This window comes from Onychostoma macrolepis, chromosome 14 (assembly GCF_012432095.1).
Source record: "Onychostoma macrolepis isolate SWU-2019 chromosome 14, ASM1243209v1, whole genome shotgun sequence".
NCBI classification, from domain to species: domain Eukaryota; kingdom Metazoa; phylum Chordata; class Actinopteri; order Cypriniformes; family Cyprinidae; genus Onychostoma; species Onychostoma macrolepis.
The window spans coordinates 23438249-23454961 of record NC_081168.1 but is presented as its reverse complement, the minus strand read 5'-3'; the positions used below and the strand labels follow the sequence as shown (position 1 = coordinate 23454961).

General features: G+C 32.8%; 1 protein-coding gene across 1 annotated transcript in view; it reads right to left on the bottom strand.

The window, feature by feature from the left end:
- trpc7b (transient receptor potential cation channel, subfamily C, member 7b) overlaps positions 1-16713 on the bottom strand; it is a 77189-nt gene that overhangs the window by 25789 nt on the left and 34687 nt on the right. Inside the window, exons 6-7 of the mRNA XM_058797029.1 lie at positions 9403-9585; positions 2058-2222 (exon numbers count right to left, since the gene is read on the bottom strand). Coding sequence (XP_058653012.1) covers positions 2058-2222; positions 9403-9585 — 348 coding nt within the window. The remainder of the gene's footprint in view (positions 1-2057; positions 2223-9402; positions 9586-16713) is intronic.

The window sequence follows — 16713 nt, the reverse complement described above, 5'->3', positions numbered from 1 at the left end:
ATAAATAAAAAAGAATCTGTCATCATTTACTCACCTTCATGTTTTTTCAAACCTGAATTACTTACTTTCTTTTGCGCAAAATAAGATATTTTGAAGACAGTTGGTAACAAAGCTGTTTTGGTGACTTTCATTGCATGAACAGAAAAATACTGAGATGTTTCTCAAATTATGTTATTTTATGTTCTATAGTTAAAGGTCGTTGTAGCCTAAAAGTTTGTAAATACATTTTATGTTGAATCAAACAAAATAGGCTATTTGTTTATAAAGCTACTATTTGTAATGTCTACTTCATACTTTCTCATTTAACTCAATAATAATAACTTTAAATATTCTTTGTGGGTATTTTCACAGCCAAATTTAGTTTGTGCTTAATTAGACTCATTAATCGTCACACCATGTAATTAATTCGATTAAAATTTTTAATCGACTGACAGCCTTAATATAAATGTTATGTGACATTTCTTTCAGCTCTGCCATACAAAACTTTACATATTAAACAAAATTTGTTCTAATTTTATACTGAATGAAACATAAATGTTATAATATAATATAATATAATATAATATAATATAATATAATATAATATAATATAATATAATATAATATAATATAATATAATATAATATAATATAATAAAATAATGTTAACTGGCATTTCTCAAATCTGCCACACAAAGTTTTTTATTTATTTAAAAAAAAAAAAAAAAAAAGGGGGTCTGATTGACCGTATCATGTCATGCAACAATTTCACTTTATGTTTTGGAATGAAGCAAATGATGGAGCAAAAAAGGAATTACAAACACATGCTTATCTAAATGAACACACACCACAGACTTCTATTGTTTAATATAAAACTAATTACAATTATTATAGATTAATCTTAATCCTAAAAGAACACATTGTTTATTTTTAGAATTCAAAATTGTCCTCAAATAATTGTTAAGTAAATCGTCTCACACAAATACACAAATACACACTTTCCCCGAGAACCTCAAATGCTCTTTCCCCTCCTCTGTCTCTCTCTGAGTCACACGTCTCTAGAAACTCACAGTACTTCCTGTCTGACAAGCTCTGATTAGATTTCAATCCCCAACCCTTGACAAAAGCCGCCCAGTGTGTGTGTGTAGCGTCTCATATCTCTCCATGAGACGGTGTGTGTTGAAGTGGCCATCAAACACAGAGTCGGTGTGTAACTCCTCATCCTCAACATGGAAATGAAGCGTGAGTGTTTATCTATGCGTGTGCTTGTAGGAGAGTCAGTCTGTAATAGAGTTTGGAGAGATGTGAGTGTGTGTGTCTGAATGTTTATTCATGTGTGATTATGGAAAAGTTGAAGCTTTTACTCTATTATAGGAATTTTAAGGGGCCTTATCAAGAAAATAGGATTTTCTTGCTCTTTTTAAATAAAAAGCTTTTTCCCCGCATTTACTGAAACTACACTGCAAAAATACAGTACATAAAAAGATACATATTGCAAACATAAATGTTTTATATAATATAATATAATATAATATAATATAATATAATATAATATATAATATAATATAATATAATATAATATAATATAATATAATATAATATAATATAATATAATATAATATAACATAATATAATATAATATAATAAGTTACATTTTTCTCAACTCTGCCAAACAAAGCTTTAAATATTATATAAAAATATGTTCAAATGTTATACTAATGAAACATAAATGTTTTATATAATATAATATAATAAAGACATTTCTCTGAAATATGTTCTGATTTTATACTGAATGAAGCTAAATAAATGTATCTTTTATATAATATTAAAAAATGAAAGAAAAAATAACCGATGCTGGTAGCCAAAAAATAATTATTAAATAGATATTGTCAGAGAAAAGGAAAAGTATCATGTAAAACTAAATTACAAGAAGTGAAGAAACATGCACTAATGTAAGAAGCCATCTTCTACTACAGCAGTGTGGATTAGAGTGTGTTTAAAGCAGCTTGTAGAAGACAGTGTGTGATAGTGTCTTCTCATCTGAAGAGTCAGAGAAGCAGAGATGTGTGTGTTTGTCACCTTGCTGCAGGGCATGATCCAGTAGGCGATGGCAAGGAAAGGCAATCCGACAGTGACGCCCAGAACCGTCAAACACTTCACCCCGATGGACTGCTGCCGCAAACCTGATAGATTCTCATACCAGATCGTCAGCAGCTGCTGCTGGCAGTTCGGATGAGCCACAAACTGACACACAAATAAAGAAAAGAGAGGGACAATAAATCATATTACAGCAGACAAACACAGAACATTCACATTTATACACACAATACATTGTGAATACTGAAAATGTGCTAAACAGACACTGGTAGATTCCCTCAGAAACTGATGCTATAATATTTATTTACTGTAAATATTTAGCTATAAAACATTTTTTTAATTAAAATATTTTTAATATTTTACTACTACTACTACTACTACTACTACTACTACTAATAATAATAATATAAAAATGCATTTGTTCATTTTTAAATAAATTTATAGTCACCATCAAAATGTATTTGTCTAACCAATGGCAGACTACTCTCATCAAAATTAAATTAAATAAAATTTAATTTTAATATAATACAATACAATACAATATAATATAAATATAATATAATATAAATATTTTATACTACTACTACTATTACTACTAATATGTATATACACACACACACACACACACACACACACACACACAGTGCATTCAGAAAGTATTCAGACCCCCTTCACTTTTTCAATTTTGTTATGCTGCAGCCTGATACTACAATTGTTTAAATTCATTTTTTCTCATTAATCTACACTCCGTACCTTATAATGACGAAGTGAATACAGAATTTTAGAAATATCTGTACATTTATTAAAAAGAAACAACTGAAATATCACATTTACATAAGTATTCAGTATGCAACAACACTTGAAATTTAGCTCAGGTGCCTCCCATTTCTCTTGATCATTGCTGAGATGTTTCTACACCTTGATTGGAGTCCACCTGTGGTAAATTAAATTGATTGGACATGATTTGGAAAGGCACACACCTCTCTATAAAAGGCTTCACAGCTGACAATGCATATCAGAGTGAAAACCAAGCCATGAGGTTGAAGGAACTGCCTGCAGAGCTCAGAGACAGGATTGTATTGAGGCACAGACCTGGGGAAGGCTATGAAAAAAAGATTCTGCTGCACTGAAGGTTCCCAAGAGCACAGCGGCTTCCATAATTCGCAAATGGAGGAAGTTTGGCACAACCAGGAATCTTCCAAGAGCTGATCACCCAGCCAAACTGAGAAATTTACGGCAAAGGGCCTTTTCTAGACTGGTGACCAAGAACTTAATGGTCACTCTAGTTGAGCTCCATGATCATACATGCAGATGGGAGAAACCTACAGAAGGATAAACATCACTGCAACACTCCACCAATCTTGGCTTTATGGCTGTGTAGCCAAACTCAATCCTCTCCTCACTGAAGACACCTGAAAACACATTTGGAATTTGCAAAACCGCACCTAAAGGGCCCTCAGACTCTGAGAAACAAGATTCTCTGGTCTGATGAACCTCAATTCTAAGCATCATGTTTGAAGAAAACAGCTCTGCTCATCACCTGCAGAGTATCATCCCAAAAGTAAAGTGTGCTGGTAGCAGCCTCATGCTGTGGGGCTGTTTTTCAGTGGCAGGGACTGAGGGACTCAGATTAGAAGACAAGCTCAATGCACCAAAATACTGAGATGGCCTTAATGAGAACCTAGTCCAGAGCATTCAGAACCACAGATTGGGAAGAAGGTTCACCTTCCAACAGGACAATGACCCTATAAGTGCACAGCCAAGGCAGCACAGGAGTGGCTTAGGGACAACTCTATGAATGTCCTAGAGTGGCCCAGCCAGAGATCTGACTTGAACCCTATCGAACATCTCTGGAGAGACCCGAAAACGGCTGTCCACCGACAGTTCCCATCCAAGCTGACAGAATTTGAGAGGATTTGCAAAGATGAATGGCAGAAAATCCCCCAATCCAGGTGTGCAGAGCTTGTTGCGTCATACCCAAAAATACTCGAGGCTGTAATTGCTGCTGAAGGTGCTTCAACTAAGTACTGAATACTTATGTAAATGCGTGTTGTGTTTTTTAATTTATTTTAATTTATTTATTTTTTTTATAAATTTACAGACATCTCTAAACTTGTTTTCACTTTATCATTATGATGTACGGAGTGTAGATTAATGATAAACTGAATGAGGAGACATTCAAATGAAATGTTCGATAGTAAGATCCTTATGAGAGGCAGTTGAATGAAACGTATATAGTGGAAACACTTATTTTGTGCAGTGAAAAGGATACTTTGTGATTGACAATTGAAAAAGTGCACTTTTGATGATCTGTTGTGATATTAGTACTAAGAGTTTTGAAAATGTATGTCCTTACATAAGTGTCTTTATTTTATTTGTTTGTTTGTAGAAATCTGCTGCATTTTACTGAGTCTTTTCCTGTTGTTTGGTGGTTTATCTCTATTAGACGGTAAATGTGTGTCTGTTTGCCTGAGAGAAACCGACAGATTGTGACACTGATTTAAGTTGAGCCGCCGGCTGATAGTGTGATCCAGAGCTCAGCCTGACCCACCTAAAGCCCACAGCGAGTGTGTGTGTGTGTGTGTTTAGAGTTTAATAATAGACTATATATTTCATAAGGTACAAGCCATATAACATCCACAACCTTAATTTGCCAGCAGCTCACACACACACACGAGTGAAGCTTGTCTGTCTTCAGTGATCATTAAATTCTGACAATGAGAGAATGGTGGTAGTTATCACAGTCTGTGTGTGTGTGTGACACACACGACTCTGAGGTCACCTGAATCTTGTATCTGGTTGCCGTAGTAACAGTTCCAGCATTTTACAGACTGCTTTTAATGAGAATTGTCACACACTCGTCTGAATAAACAAGATGCTTATAGTGTCCATCTACAAAAAACCAAATTTGTATTTGTATGCATAATTTATAATTTAATCTGCATAATTTTTTAAAAGCTGAACTTGATTGGCATAATTTTTTAAAAGTTAAATGTGTATCGGTTTCATATGCATAATTCATTTTTAAAAGATAAACAGTTGCTGAATTTCTGCTGAACTGATTCTCAGGAAATTTTTCTGACATCAAATCATCATATGTATGAATTTGGAAGCTGTGAGCATTTCTCAATTAAAATGAGAAATGTTGCTTTGGAAACAAAAACAAAAAATGTATTTATTATTTATAATTATATTTTATTTCAGTTAAAATTAATTTTATGTTTTAATTAGGATGGGATATCACAGGATGGGATATTACAGGATCAAATCTTGTTTTCTGAAAAGATGTATCAAAATTAAGTGACTTTATGCTTAAACCAATAACAAATATTTGTCAATAGGGTCAGAAAACTACGGAGCCCTGCACATGATATATAAAAAATATATAAAACGTGCACACGATTACTATTTCGTTCCCTCGATTTGCTAAATCGTGCGCACGATTTGCTAATTCATTCCCTCGATTTATAAATCGTGAGCATGATTTAGCAAATCGAAGGAACGAATTAGTAAATCGTGTGCACAATTTATAAACTGAGGGAACGAAATAGTAAATCGTGCACACAATTTAGCCTACTATTTTTTTCCTGCATGTCATGTGCGGGGCTCCGTAGAAAACTAAAACTTGTTTTACTCGATTAAAGTTTTTCAAATTTTTTTCCCCAGAAAACAAGACTTAATACCTAAGTGATTTTAAGTAAATGAGTCTTGATTATTATTATTATTATTATTATAGCATTTTTAGATATTTATACTGTAAAAAGTCAAAAATACTAAGAACATTTTTTTTTTGCAGTGTACATCTCTAAACTAACAAGTTTCAATGCTCATCTTCATCAACAATACACAAAATGCACACAAATGCAATTATACTGTCAACATTCACAATTATAACATATTACAATCAATATAATCGGATTCTGTAATTGAAACGCCCTCAACTCAAGGCTGAAAGGAAAATGGGTAATTATAACATTATGGCGTTCAAGTGCGCTCATCTCATAACCACGATGATTGCAATGTTCCTTCGAAGGCTGAATTTAACGAAAGGGTTTATTGTCACGCTTCTTCAGTCAATAAAACTATTAAGATTTCAATCGCAATCTGAAAATTATTAAGACTCAATCAAGCTGGCCTGTAATGAGAGCTCATCTCAGGAGGGTTTGGTTTAAGCTGAGGGCAACAGGACTAATTACCTTCACGTTATTTGCTTAACAAGGTCGTGATCCCTTTAAACCCACACCAGTGATGGATAACATGATCAGATCATGATCTTAACATCATCCACTGACTACAACAGTCACCGCACAGAAGAAAAACAGACTGCAGTGCAAAAATAAAATAATCACATCGAAAAAAACTACTTCCTTAGTGCGTACGAATGTTGTACTAGTAATTTATGCTGATTTTAAATAAATGAATGAATGAATATTTATAGTATTTATTCATCATTTGTTGTACTACGATTAATTTACACTGATTTTAAACAAATAAAAATATAAATTTGTAAAGTATTTATACATCATGGTAGTATTAATTGTTGCTGATTATAAATAAATAAATAAATACATATACATTTAGATTTTTTTTATTTTTTTTATTTAAACTTTGTAAAGTATTTATACACAGTAGTATGTCCTACTCTTGTGTAACTTGTGATTTATGCTAATTAAAACAAACAAACAAACAAACAAATTAATAAATTTACATTTAGAAAGTATTTATACACAATAGTAGTATGTCCTACTGTTGTGCAACTTGTGATTTATGCTAATTAAAACACAAACAAACAAACAAATAAATAGATTTACATTGAGAATTTTTGAATTTTTTTTTTTTTAAGTATTTATACACAATAGTAGTATGTCCTACTCTTGTGCAACTTGTAATTTACACTGATTTAAACAAACAAACAAAAACATTTTTAAAGGCACATGGACTGGATGCTTTTATTACTACAGAGAATGCCTTGTTTTCATTTCTCAGGAGACTTAATGCAGTTCTCAGCTATGTTTCAAAGAAGTATCAATTTTGCCTCAGACACATCTTCTACAGTGCTTGAGGAGAAATCAAAATTCTATGCAAACAAAGCCAACAGTTGACATACAATAAGAGAACAGAGCTACAACATGAACGTGAAAAGCAGCTCAGATCATTTGATGAGAAATGTTTGAGCTCATATTGAGATCATTTCTGACTTCTGATTGCACACTTCGGTATCTTTTTGTTTCAGAAACTGTTAAGATCTCTTGTGAAACTGAGACTCGTGTGAGATTATGAGCTCTTTTTGTCAGGAGAAACGTCTGAGACACTCATTTCATGGTGATGCAGATCATCACATGGCTCCCTGGATGCTTTGCTGGCCATCGGCGACTGCATCTGTGTTTATTTTGTGAAATGAAAGCAGCGCTGAGGCGTGTCGCCAATGGCCCGCTGTCTCGCCTTCATTTCCTCTCTCCAGCGTGTTTGACATTTAGTCCAATGAGATCAAATGAAGCCAACTACAGCCTGCACAGTGATTTCATGAGGAAGCTGATGGTTTTCTATATAGTTCTGAGAGTCAGTGGAGGTGAGGAAGTTGTGGAGCTGTTAGCATGCAGACAGCGAGTTCTCCATCTGAGACACAGTCCACCAATCATGAGTTCAGCTGAGGTGAAGAACAGAAGCGCTCAGATACTTGATTAGACTCCAAACCTGAACACCTCGCCTCACCTCACGTCTCCAAATCCACAGACTTCATCCTGATCGGATATATACCACAGTACTGAGCGCTTACTATAGTCACACATACTACAGCCAATACGCTTCAGATTTGTTTGTATTGCAGGGCACATTTATAGTTTCTTCGTAAAGCCCAACATATGCAACAATAGTCCTCAAATCTAATTTAGTACCTTTACACAAAGAAAAAAGTTTGTATGTGTGTTTTTATTGTGTATCATATTTGACACATCAGGCTTTTATGGCTCATATAGTACGATATGGTGAGAATATGGAGGAAAAACAGCTCAGTTTTATTCACTCATAAACTGGACATAAACTGAGCAAAAATTTGCAATTTGATGCAGATGCTGATATTTATATGAACAAAAAGTATGAAATTCTGATTGTAATGTACACTGTAAAAAATGACCGTGATTTTAACGGTAAAAAACTGTGAAAAAGCTACGGTAAAAACCTGTTAAATGGTTAACGGTAAGTTCCCGTAATATATACGGTGAAAAACTGTAATAGACATTTCAGAAAATTTTACGGTGAAATACTGCTTTTGGAAGTGAAAAAGAATGTAAAATTTACAGGGAAAAAACATAAACTGACGTTCCCAGAATTCTCTGCATTGCATTTCAAATTTTGTTTGAATTTGATGTTTTTTCTTTGAAATAACTAGGTTTCTTCTTAGTTTTTTCTTATCAGTTATGTTTATTAGGGTTGTATGTTACATCTAATGTTGTTAAATTAATGTTTATTGCATATTTCAGTTTAATGAGTCTCACCATGATGGTGTTTAGTGTTTGTGTGAACGACACTGTGCACCTTCTATATATGTTATTATTTAAAAGCTGCTTGTGATGGGCTTTGGTTCATCATGTGACTTTCTCATCACCATCTGCATTTGGTGGTTATCAATGTATTTCAAAGGTACAAAACAGATTTCAGTATTTCAATTGGTTGGTATATTAACATTATATCAGTTAATGAAATGACGGTATTTAACTGTAAATTTAAGTTCAAACCGTAAAACCTAAAATGTTGCTACTGTATATTTTACGGTAGAATTCCGGCAACCACAGCTGCCAGTTTTTTACCGTAAATTTTACAGAAATTTTTTTACAGTGAATGAGATCTTTATAACAGTATAGCAAATACTTGCATAAAATGATAAAAATATCAACCATCACTCTATATATCTAATAATATGCCTTATGATAATATTTAAATGCTTAGTTTGATGATCAAAACATATAATGCAAATGCAATGCAATATTGATGATTGAGAGATGAACAAATAAACGTTCCTCAAAAGCCTGATTATCATATTTGATACTCGCTGATTTTTCTGGATAATCAAGTAAAGCTAAGTTGCTTCAGTCTAGTAAGTGTTCATCTTCAAATATCAAAGTTATTCCTATGTTTACTTGATAAATATCAGTACAGACTTCACAGCAAAAACACACATGAAGCACAAGCTGAAGGTGGACGTTTGTACAATTATACTATAAGACTTTTTACGTACTAAAGTCTAAACTATCATTTAGATGATAGAATGACAGGTTTATCAGCAAAGTTTTGATCATGTTGATGATAAGAGGGATAAGAGTGTTCTCACCTTTTTAACTTCATATTTGATGGAGAGTTTGATGCGGCTCAGGCAGGGTCTCTGGTGTTCTGTGGGCGGGTTCTGGTCCACATCACCATTCAGAATGGCTTCCACTTCCTCTGTGTCACGACAGAGATCCAGAACACCCACCACAAAATCCTTACACTGCATAGACAACTTCCTGTATTCATTCTGACAGAGAGAGAGAGAGAGAGAGAGAGAGAGAGAGAGAGAGTAGTCAGGAAGCCCCACTCACCTGTCAATCAGACCATATTCATTTTTCATATTTTACATATTCAGAATTTATTAAGAAGTTTTTCTTTTTCTTTAAAGAAAAATAAAAACTGAAAACGTTTTGAACTTTTTGAACTTCAAAAAATACAATAAAATAAAATAAAGCATATAACCCTGAACAGTTTTCTCTCCAGGTAAAATAAAATGAAATAAAAAAGCAGACAGCAGTGGAAATTTAAATTTAACGCATGGGAAATTCTCATTCATGTGAAGCAAAATAATATTTAACATTTATATAAATAAATATACATTTTTTAATATTTAAAATAAAAATAAAATATGAATGTTTAATTCTTAAAATATATTGTTAAAGCATTTATACATCATGATAGTTTTTGTTTTACTACAATTATTTTTTGTAATTTAAATACATTTAAATTATTCTATATAAATACAACAAACCAAGACCTGTTTCTTTTTTTTTATCTCCATTCAACTTAAAGAATCTGTAAAGAGTGAAAACATTTTAAAAATTCATCTGCAGTGAAAAAATTTAAATTACCGCATGGTAAATTTCCATTCCTGTAAACAATTCAATTCAATCAATCAATCAATCAATCAATCAATCAATCAATCAACAGTTAAAATAAAATAAATAAATATATATATATATATATATATATATATATATATATATATATATATATATATATATATATATATATATATATATATATATATATATATATATATATATACAAAACAATATATTTAATGAACATACATGATAGAATAAATATAGTAAGATAAAATATATAAACAAGGTGCGTAATAATGTTACCACATTATATGAAATTATTTATTTATTTATTTAGCATTATAGGGAAAAAGCTTAATAGGAAAGTTCTTTTAATTTCATAAATTTATTTATTTTCATTATGGCCTAAAATGATTCTATCTTCCAAAGAGATTCTTCCAAAAAGGATTTAGAAGTTACAGGACAGCAAAACGTGCTCCAATTATTTCACTGATGGACAAGCAGGTGAGAACAGCAACACAACACACTGAACTTCTCTGACAGCTCACAAACCAGCATTCACAAAGACACAGAGATCCAAACCGGTCCTGCAAGACTGTGTCTGTCTGTCCAGAGAACAAATGCAGTTATCAGCCCTTTCAATCCGCATCAGTGTCCTCCAGCGAAACAGCCGAGCGTTTGTGAGTGGAACAGATGCTGAACTCCGGACAGCCGTCAGACTGATCTCTGAGATAACGAGCAGTCTGTCTGTCTCAGGAAACAAATCCCTTCACTCGTGTGTGTTAAAGCACAGACACGGATCAAGGTCTGCCTGCGATAAACTCTCAACCGTTTCACAGTTTGGACTCAAAGCGGCCCGTCGTTGTTGGATCAAGCTGACTGAGATGGATTTGCCAAACACGCTGACTGATGAATATACATTTCCATTCAAAAAGTTTGGTGTCAGTATAAGATTACTATTTTCATTCAGCAAGGATGCATTGAATTGATAAAAAGCGACAGTAAAGACATTCGTAATGTTGCAAAAAAAAAAAAATCAAACAAATTACAAAACGATTTATATTTTGAATAAATGCTTTTCTTTTGAACTTTCTATTCATTAAAGAATCCTGAAAAATAAAATGCATCACATTTTCCACAAAAAAAAAAAAAAAAAAAATGAAGCAGCACAACTGTTTTCATCATTGATAATAATCAGAAATGTTTCTTGAGCAAATCAGCTTATGATTTCTTAAGGATCATGTGACACTGAAGACTGAAGTAATGATGCTGAAAATTCAGCTTTGATCACAGGAATAAATTTTACAATGTATTCAGAGAGAAACCCATTATTTTAAATTATAATAATATTTCACAATTTTGCTGTTTTTACTGTGATTTTACTGTGATTTTTACAGAAGAACCCATTAAAACATTATTTTCAACAAATTCATTAAGTGCCTCCATTTGCTATAAGATCTAGTCCTGACATCCGTCTAATCCGACAATCTAATGTGAATGCTAATGCTTCTAGCCATGCAAGTTTGATTTTACAGTATGCACTGATGCATTACGAAACATAAAAATAATTCATAATTCAATGCAAAGTTTCACGTCAGAGCTGTAACTCATAATGTGGATTTTAGAGCATCTGGAACATTGCATTTACAAATCAGCATCCGTAACTGAAACTGTTTTATATAATGTGAAATATGATTATGATGTCTGCCTCTGTCATTAAGTGATCTGTAATCTTACAACAGATGTAATATCTCAAATCTTCTACAAACCATTAAGAGTGTTGTCTCAAAATTACTCACATTAACTGAAGCGAAAGTATACGGCAGTCAGATCACACACACACACACACACACACACACACACACACACACACACACACACACACACACACACACACACACACACACACACACACACACACACTCACACGGGTCTCATTCTGGACCAGCAGCTGTTCTGGGTGTTGAACCCTTTCAGGAAAATACATCAGCATCAAATCAGCTGTATTATGATTCTATGCATATGAGTGAACATCTCAAATGAACCAAAAATGCAAACTGACAGATCCAGCATCTGTCAACACTCCACACTACTGTAGCCATGAAGAACATAACCTGGATGAGAGCAGAGCACTAAAATCATCAATTAACAAAAGAGACAACTTTATGAGTATCAAAGTAGTCACATAATATGACAAATTAGAGTAATACTGTTTGGATGTACTGTATAACAGGGCCTGAACAACATGCAGGATTGTTTTACACAAAATATTAAATATTTTTGGAAAGTTCAACCATCAAAACACAGTGTTGCACTTCTAACAATTAGTCTACATTTGCAGAAAACACATACTTTGCACTTAAAATGCCTAAACGCAAAATAATAAGCCAAAATAAAGATAAAGAAAAAAATAATATTAAAAAATTTATAAAAAAATAAATTAAATAAAAAATCTATATATACACTTTATATATATCTTATATATTATATAATTAATTATTTATAATGTGTTAGTTTTTGTAAATGGAAAAACCTGTGTAGAAACTGCTAGTAAATCTCACAAACACATTTCTTAAGTAACTCATTTATTTAACCATGAAAATTCTTACTATATATATATATTTTTTTAAGTATTTTCCTGTAAAACATACTCCGATAATCTTTGTTTAACTTAGGAAATTAATTTTTTTGTTAAGTCATAATTTTGTTATAATATAATACTGTTTTGCTCTGTTTGCTTTTTTGCAATACTATTTTTCATAGTGTGAATCCTGGTTGTATTAAAGCTTGTATTTGAAGTTGTATTAAAACCCACAAAAATCATAATTTTTAATTAGTGTAATAGCTCATATAATCCACAACAATTAAAAACAAAAAGAAAAACAACAACAAAAAATGTTTTTTTAAATGTATAAATGATAACAAATGAGATTTGAATGCTATTTTGACTGCTGAACTAGGAAATGTCCCCGGACTTCATTTCAGAAATCTGCTCACCTTATTCAAACAGCTCACTGTAACCAAACAAACAGAAACACACAAGGACTCTGGTCAAACAAATTGGTTAAAATGACAAATAATTTCAGTAAAAGCACAGCGGGGAAACTGGCCACCTGAAAACACTCTCATAATGTGACTGTAAGTCATGTAAACGCTTTAGAAATGGCGGCTTGGGAGACGCTCGTAATTGGGGCTGATGCTGAATCGATGGTGCAAGAAAGCAGTTCTAAGAGCATTTTTAGGAATAAGAGATAAAGGCTATTAAACTATGTAAATGAATGCACAGCCAGTGTAACAGCCACAGCTGTTGATTAATGAATGCAATTTTCTTGTTTCCTTGCAATAAGCAATACATTAAATATAGACTGCATTTAAAGCTGCTGAGTGTGAGTTTAATGTTCAGAGACATTATAGGAGGCAAACAATGGTAATCTTTTTTGAGTATGTGTTTATGATAATATCTGCAGAACAGATTTGGAGAAATCGTTACATCGCTTGCTCACCAATGGATCCTCTGCAGTGAATGGGTGCCGTCAGAATGAGAGTCCAAACGGCTGATAAAAACATAACAGTAATCCACAAGTAATTCACACACCACTCCAGTCCAAAAAGAAGCATCTTGGGAAGTCAAAAGCTGTGTGTTTGTAAGAAACAAATCCATCATTAAGATGTTTTAACTATAAACTGTTGTTTCTGGCTAAAATATGAGTCCTCTATTAATAATATGGCTTTCTCTAGTGACAAAAGTTGTCTAGTCTTAATAAGCAGAGAAATATGCACAGATCAAGCATAAAAACAGTTCTAAACAAATATGTGTGTGGATTTTGATGTGAGAGGACAACAGGGGATGGACTTTATCACTGGAGGAATAGTTATTATGGATTATGGAATTGTATTTTGATCTGAAGCAACGGTTTGATGTTGGATGATGGATTTGTTTCTTACAAACATGGTGATTTTCACTTCAAAATATGTTCATTGATGGACTGGAGTGGTGTGGATTATTGTGATGTTTTTATCAGCTGTTTGGACTCTCATTCTGACGGCACCCATTCACTGCAGAGGATCCAGTAGTGAGCAAGTGATGCAGTGCTAAATTTCACCAAATCTGTTCAAACTCATCTTCATCTTGGATGGCCTGAGAGTGAGTGTAACTAGTTATTTTTGCAGTCATGTTTAATGCTGTATTAAACACTGAGAGAGTTTGTGTTCACTGCACCTGGAAACAATTTGCTTTTGTACATTAGATTCCTCAACAGGGCCAATCTATGGGGAACAGAAGCAGAGAACATTGAGCTCTCTCTCAGGAAATAGAGAACGGGCTTGTTTTGCAAACATCTGCAGGTTTGTGTGTTTGCAGGGGCTCAAACTCAATGAGATTGTGTTCCAGCAGTCTGACCTCATCCATTTACACACATGACACAGCATTTACTGCAATGCTTTTCTCCTCTGTTTTAAAGTGTGGACTGTATTTGTTCCGTCTTCTAAATATGAACTTTTTTTTTTTTTTTTTTGGCAGTTTTGCAGAGGGGCTGAATATTTCTGGTTTAAAATTTTGGGTTTAAACTCTGAAGCGCAACCACAAAAAAATAAAATAAAAAAAATCACAGACATTTTAAGTACTTGAAATAAAATAAACAATAACTGAAATAAAATATAAAAAACATACTAAAATACTTTAACTAAAACTAAATTTGCCCAAACTAAAATGTATATATTTAATAAACCAAAAAATGGCAAAAACACAAAACAAAATCACTAAATCTTTAACTAAAATGAAATCTACTTCAAGATATCAACAAAAATGGGGCAGTCTTGGCCTAATGGATAGAGAGTCGGACTTGGGTTCGAGTCTCGGGTCGGTGGGGGGAGTGAATGTCGAGCGCTCTCTCCACCCTCAATACCACGACTGAGGTGAGACCCTTGAGCAAGGCACCGAACCCCCAACTGCTCCCCGGGCGCCACAGCATTGGCTGCCCACTGCTCCGGGTGTGTGTGTTCACTTCTCACGGCTGTGTGTGTGCACTTGGATGGGTTAAATGCAGAGCACACCATACTTGGCCACACCTTAATAATACAGACACAGTGTCATTGCATTCAAACATTTGAATTTGTGCCGAATGAGAGAGGTAGGCATCAGTTTCACCTTATATTAATTTGTTTTTGGCTTGATGTGTATATTGACTTAACTCTTTATATCACCTTAACTTTAGAGTATTTGCTGTGGAGAGAAGGAAACTAATAGCTGTATTTATAATGTTTGTAAACATTTTGCTTTACGGGCATTTTATCCTACATTATTTCTGAATGTAGGATAATAATAACGTGAGCCTATATGCGACTTATGTTTTTTTCCTCTCAAAATGCAAGTTTATATTAGCATTGATTAACAATGCAGCAAACATTTTTAAATATCTTGAAAAATACTTTGATGTCTTAAAAGCATTAACAGATTTTTTCTTTGGTTTAGAAGGCTACATTTGACCAAAATCTAGAAAAGATCATGCTGTATTGGCTATGACTAAGTGCAGTGGGTTAAGATACCATATCTCCTTTTTTTTTTTTTTTGAGTAAAGAAAACACTGTACTTTATTATTATTATTATTATTATTATTATTATTATAGGCAAAGAAAAGTTTTAAAAATAACATTATTAACCAGTATTTTTTTCTACTCAAACCGGCTTCGGAACGGTAATAATACAGCGGTATGCAGGAACAGAAGAATTAAAATATCGATTCTGCTCAGAGTGAACCGATTTTTTATTTGTATTTTTTTCATTTTCAACCCCTGATTTTAAGTACTTGAAATAAAATAAACAATAACTGAAATAAAATATTAAAAACATACTAAAATACTTAATAACCTAAACTAAATTAGCCCAAACTAAAATGTATATATTAAATAATTTAAAAAAAATAAAATACAAAAACACAAAACAAAATCAAAACTTTAACTGAAATTACACTGAAAATAAAATCTAATTTTAAATATCCACCTTAATAACCTTAATAATACACAATGTCATTGCAATAATACGCTAAACTGATGACAGCACCACCTACTGGTTAAAAATTATAAACTTATTAATAATTTCACCAATGGAGGTGTAATGATAAACAAACCATATGCATTCCTGCTGGCATCTACAGTATATTCCTACATATTTGATTATTAACTCTTTCCCCACCGGTGTTTTTGAAAAAAAGTTGTCAGCCACTGACAGTATTTTTGATGATTTTCACTAAATTTGCCCCCAGAATATTTCATTATATGAATATCTGAACATGCAATATATAAAAATAAAGAAGAGAGCCTCTACTTTAAAACAACAAAAAATAATTTTATTCTTGCTTCAAGCATTCTTTTTTTAATCAACACTTGGATGTAGGTAAGATTAATGGAAAAAAAAAGCAACATTTTGAGCAAAAAGCTGAGAAAATCTCATGTATTATAAAATTCTACACCTGGATCATATTCAGTACAATGATCAAAGCAAAGGCGCAGTAGATTGCTTCCATCAGCACCCCTAAAGCTTGTACAGTCCT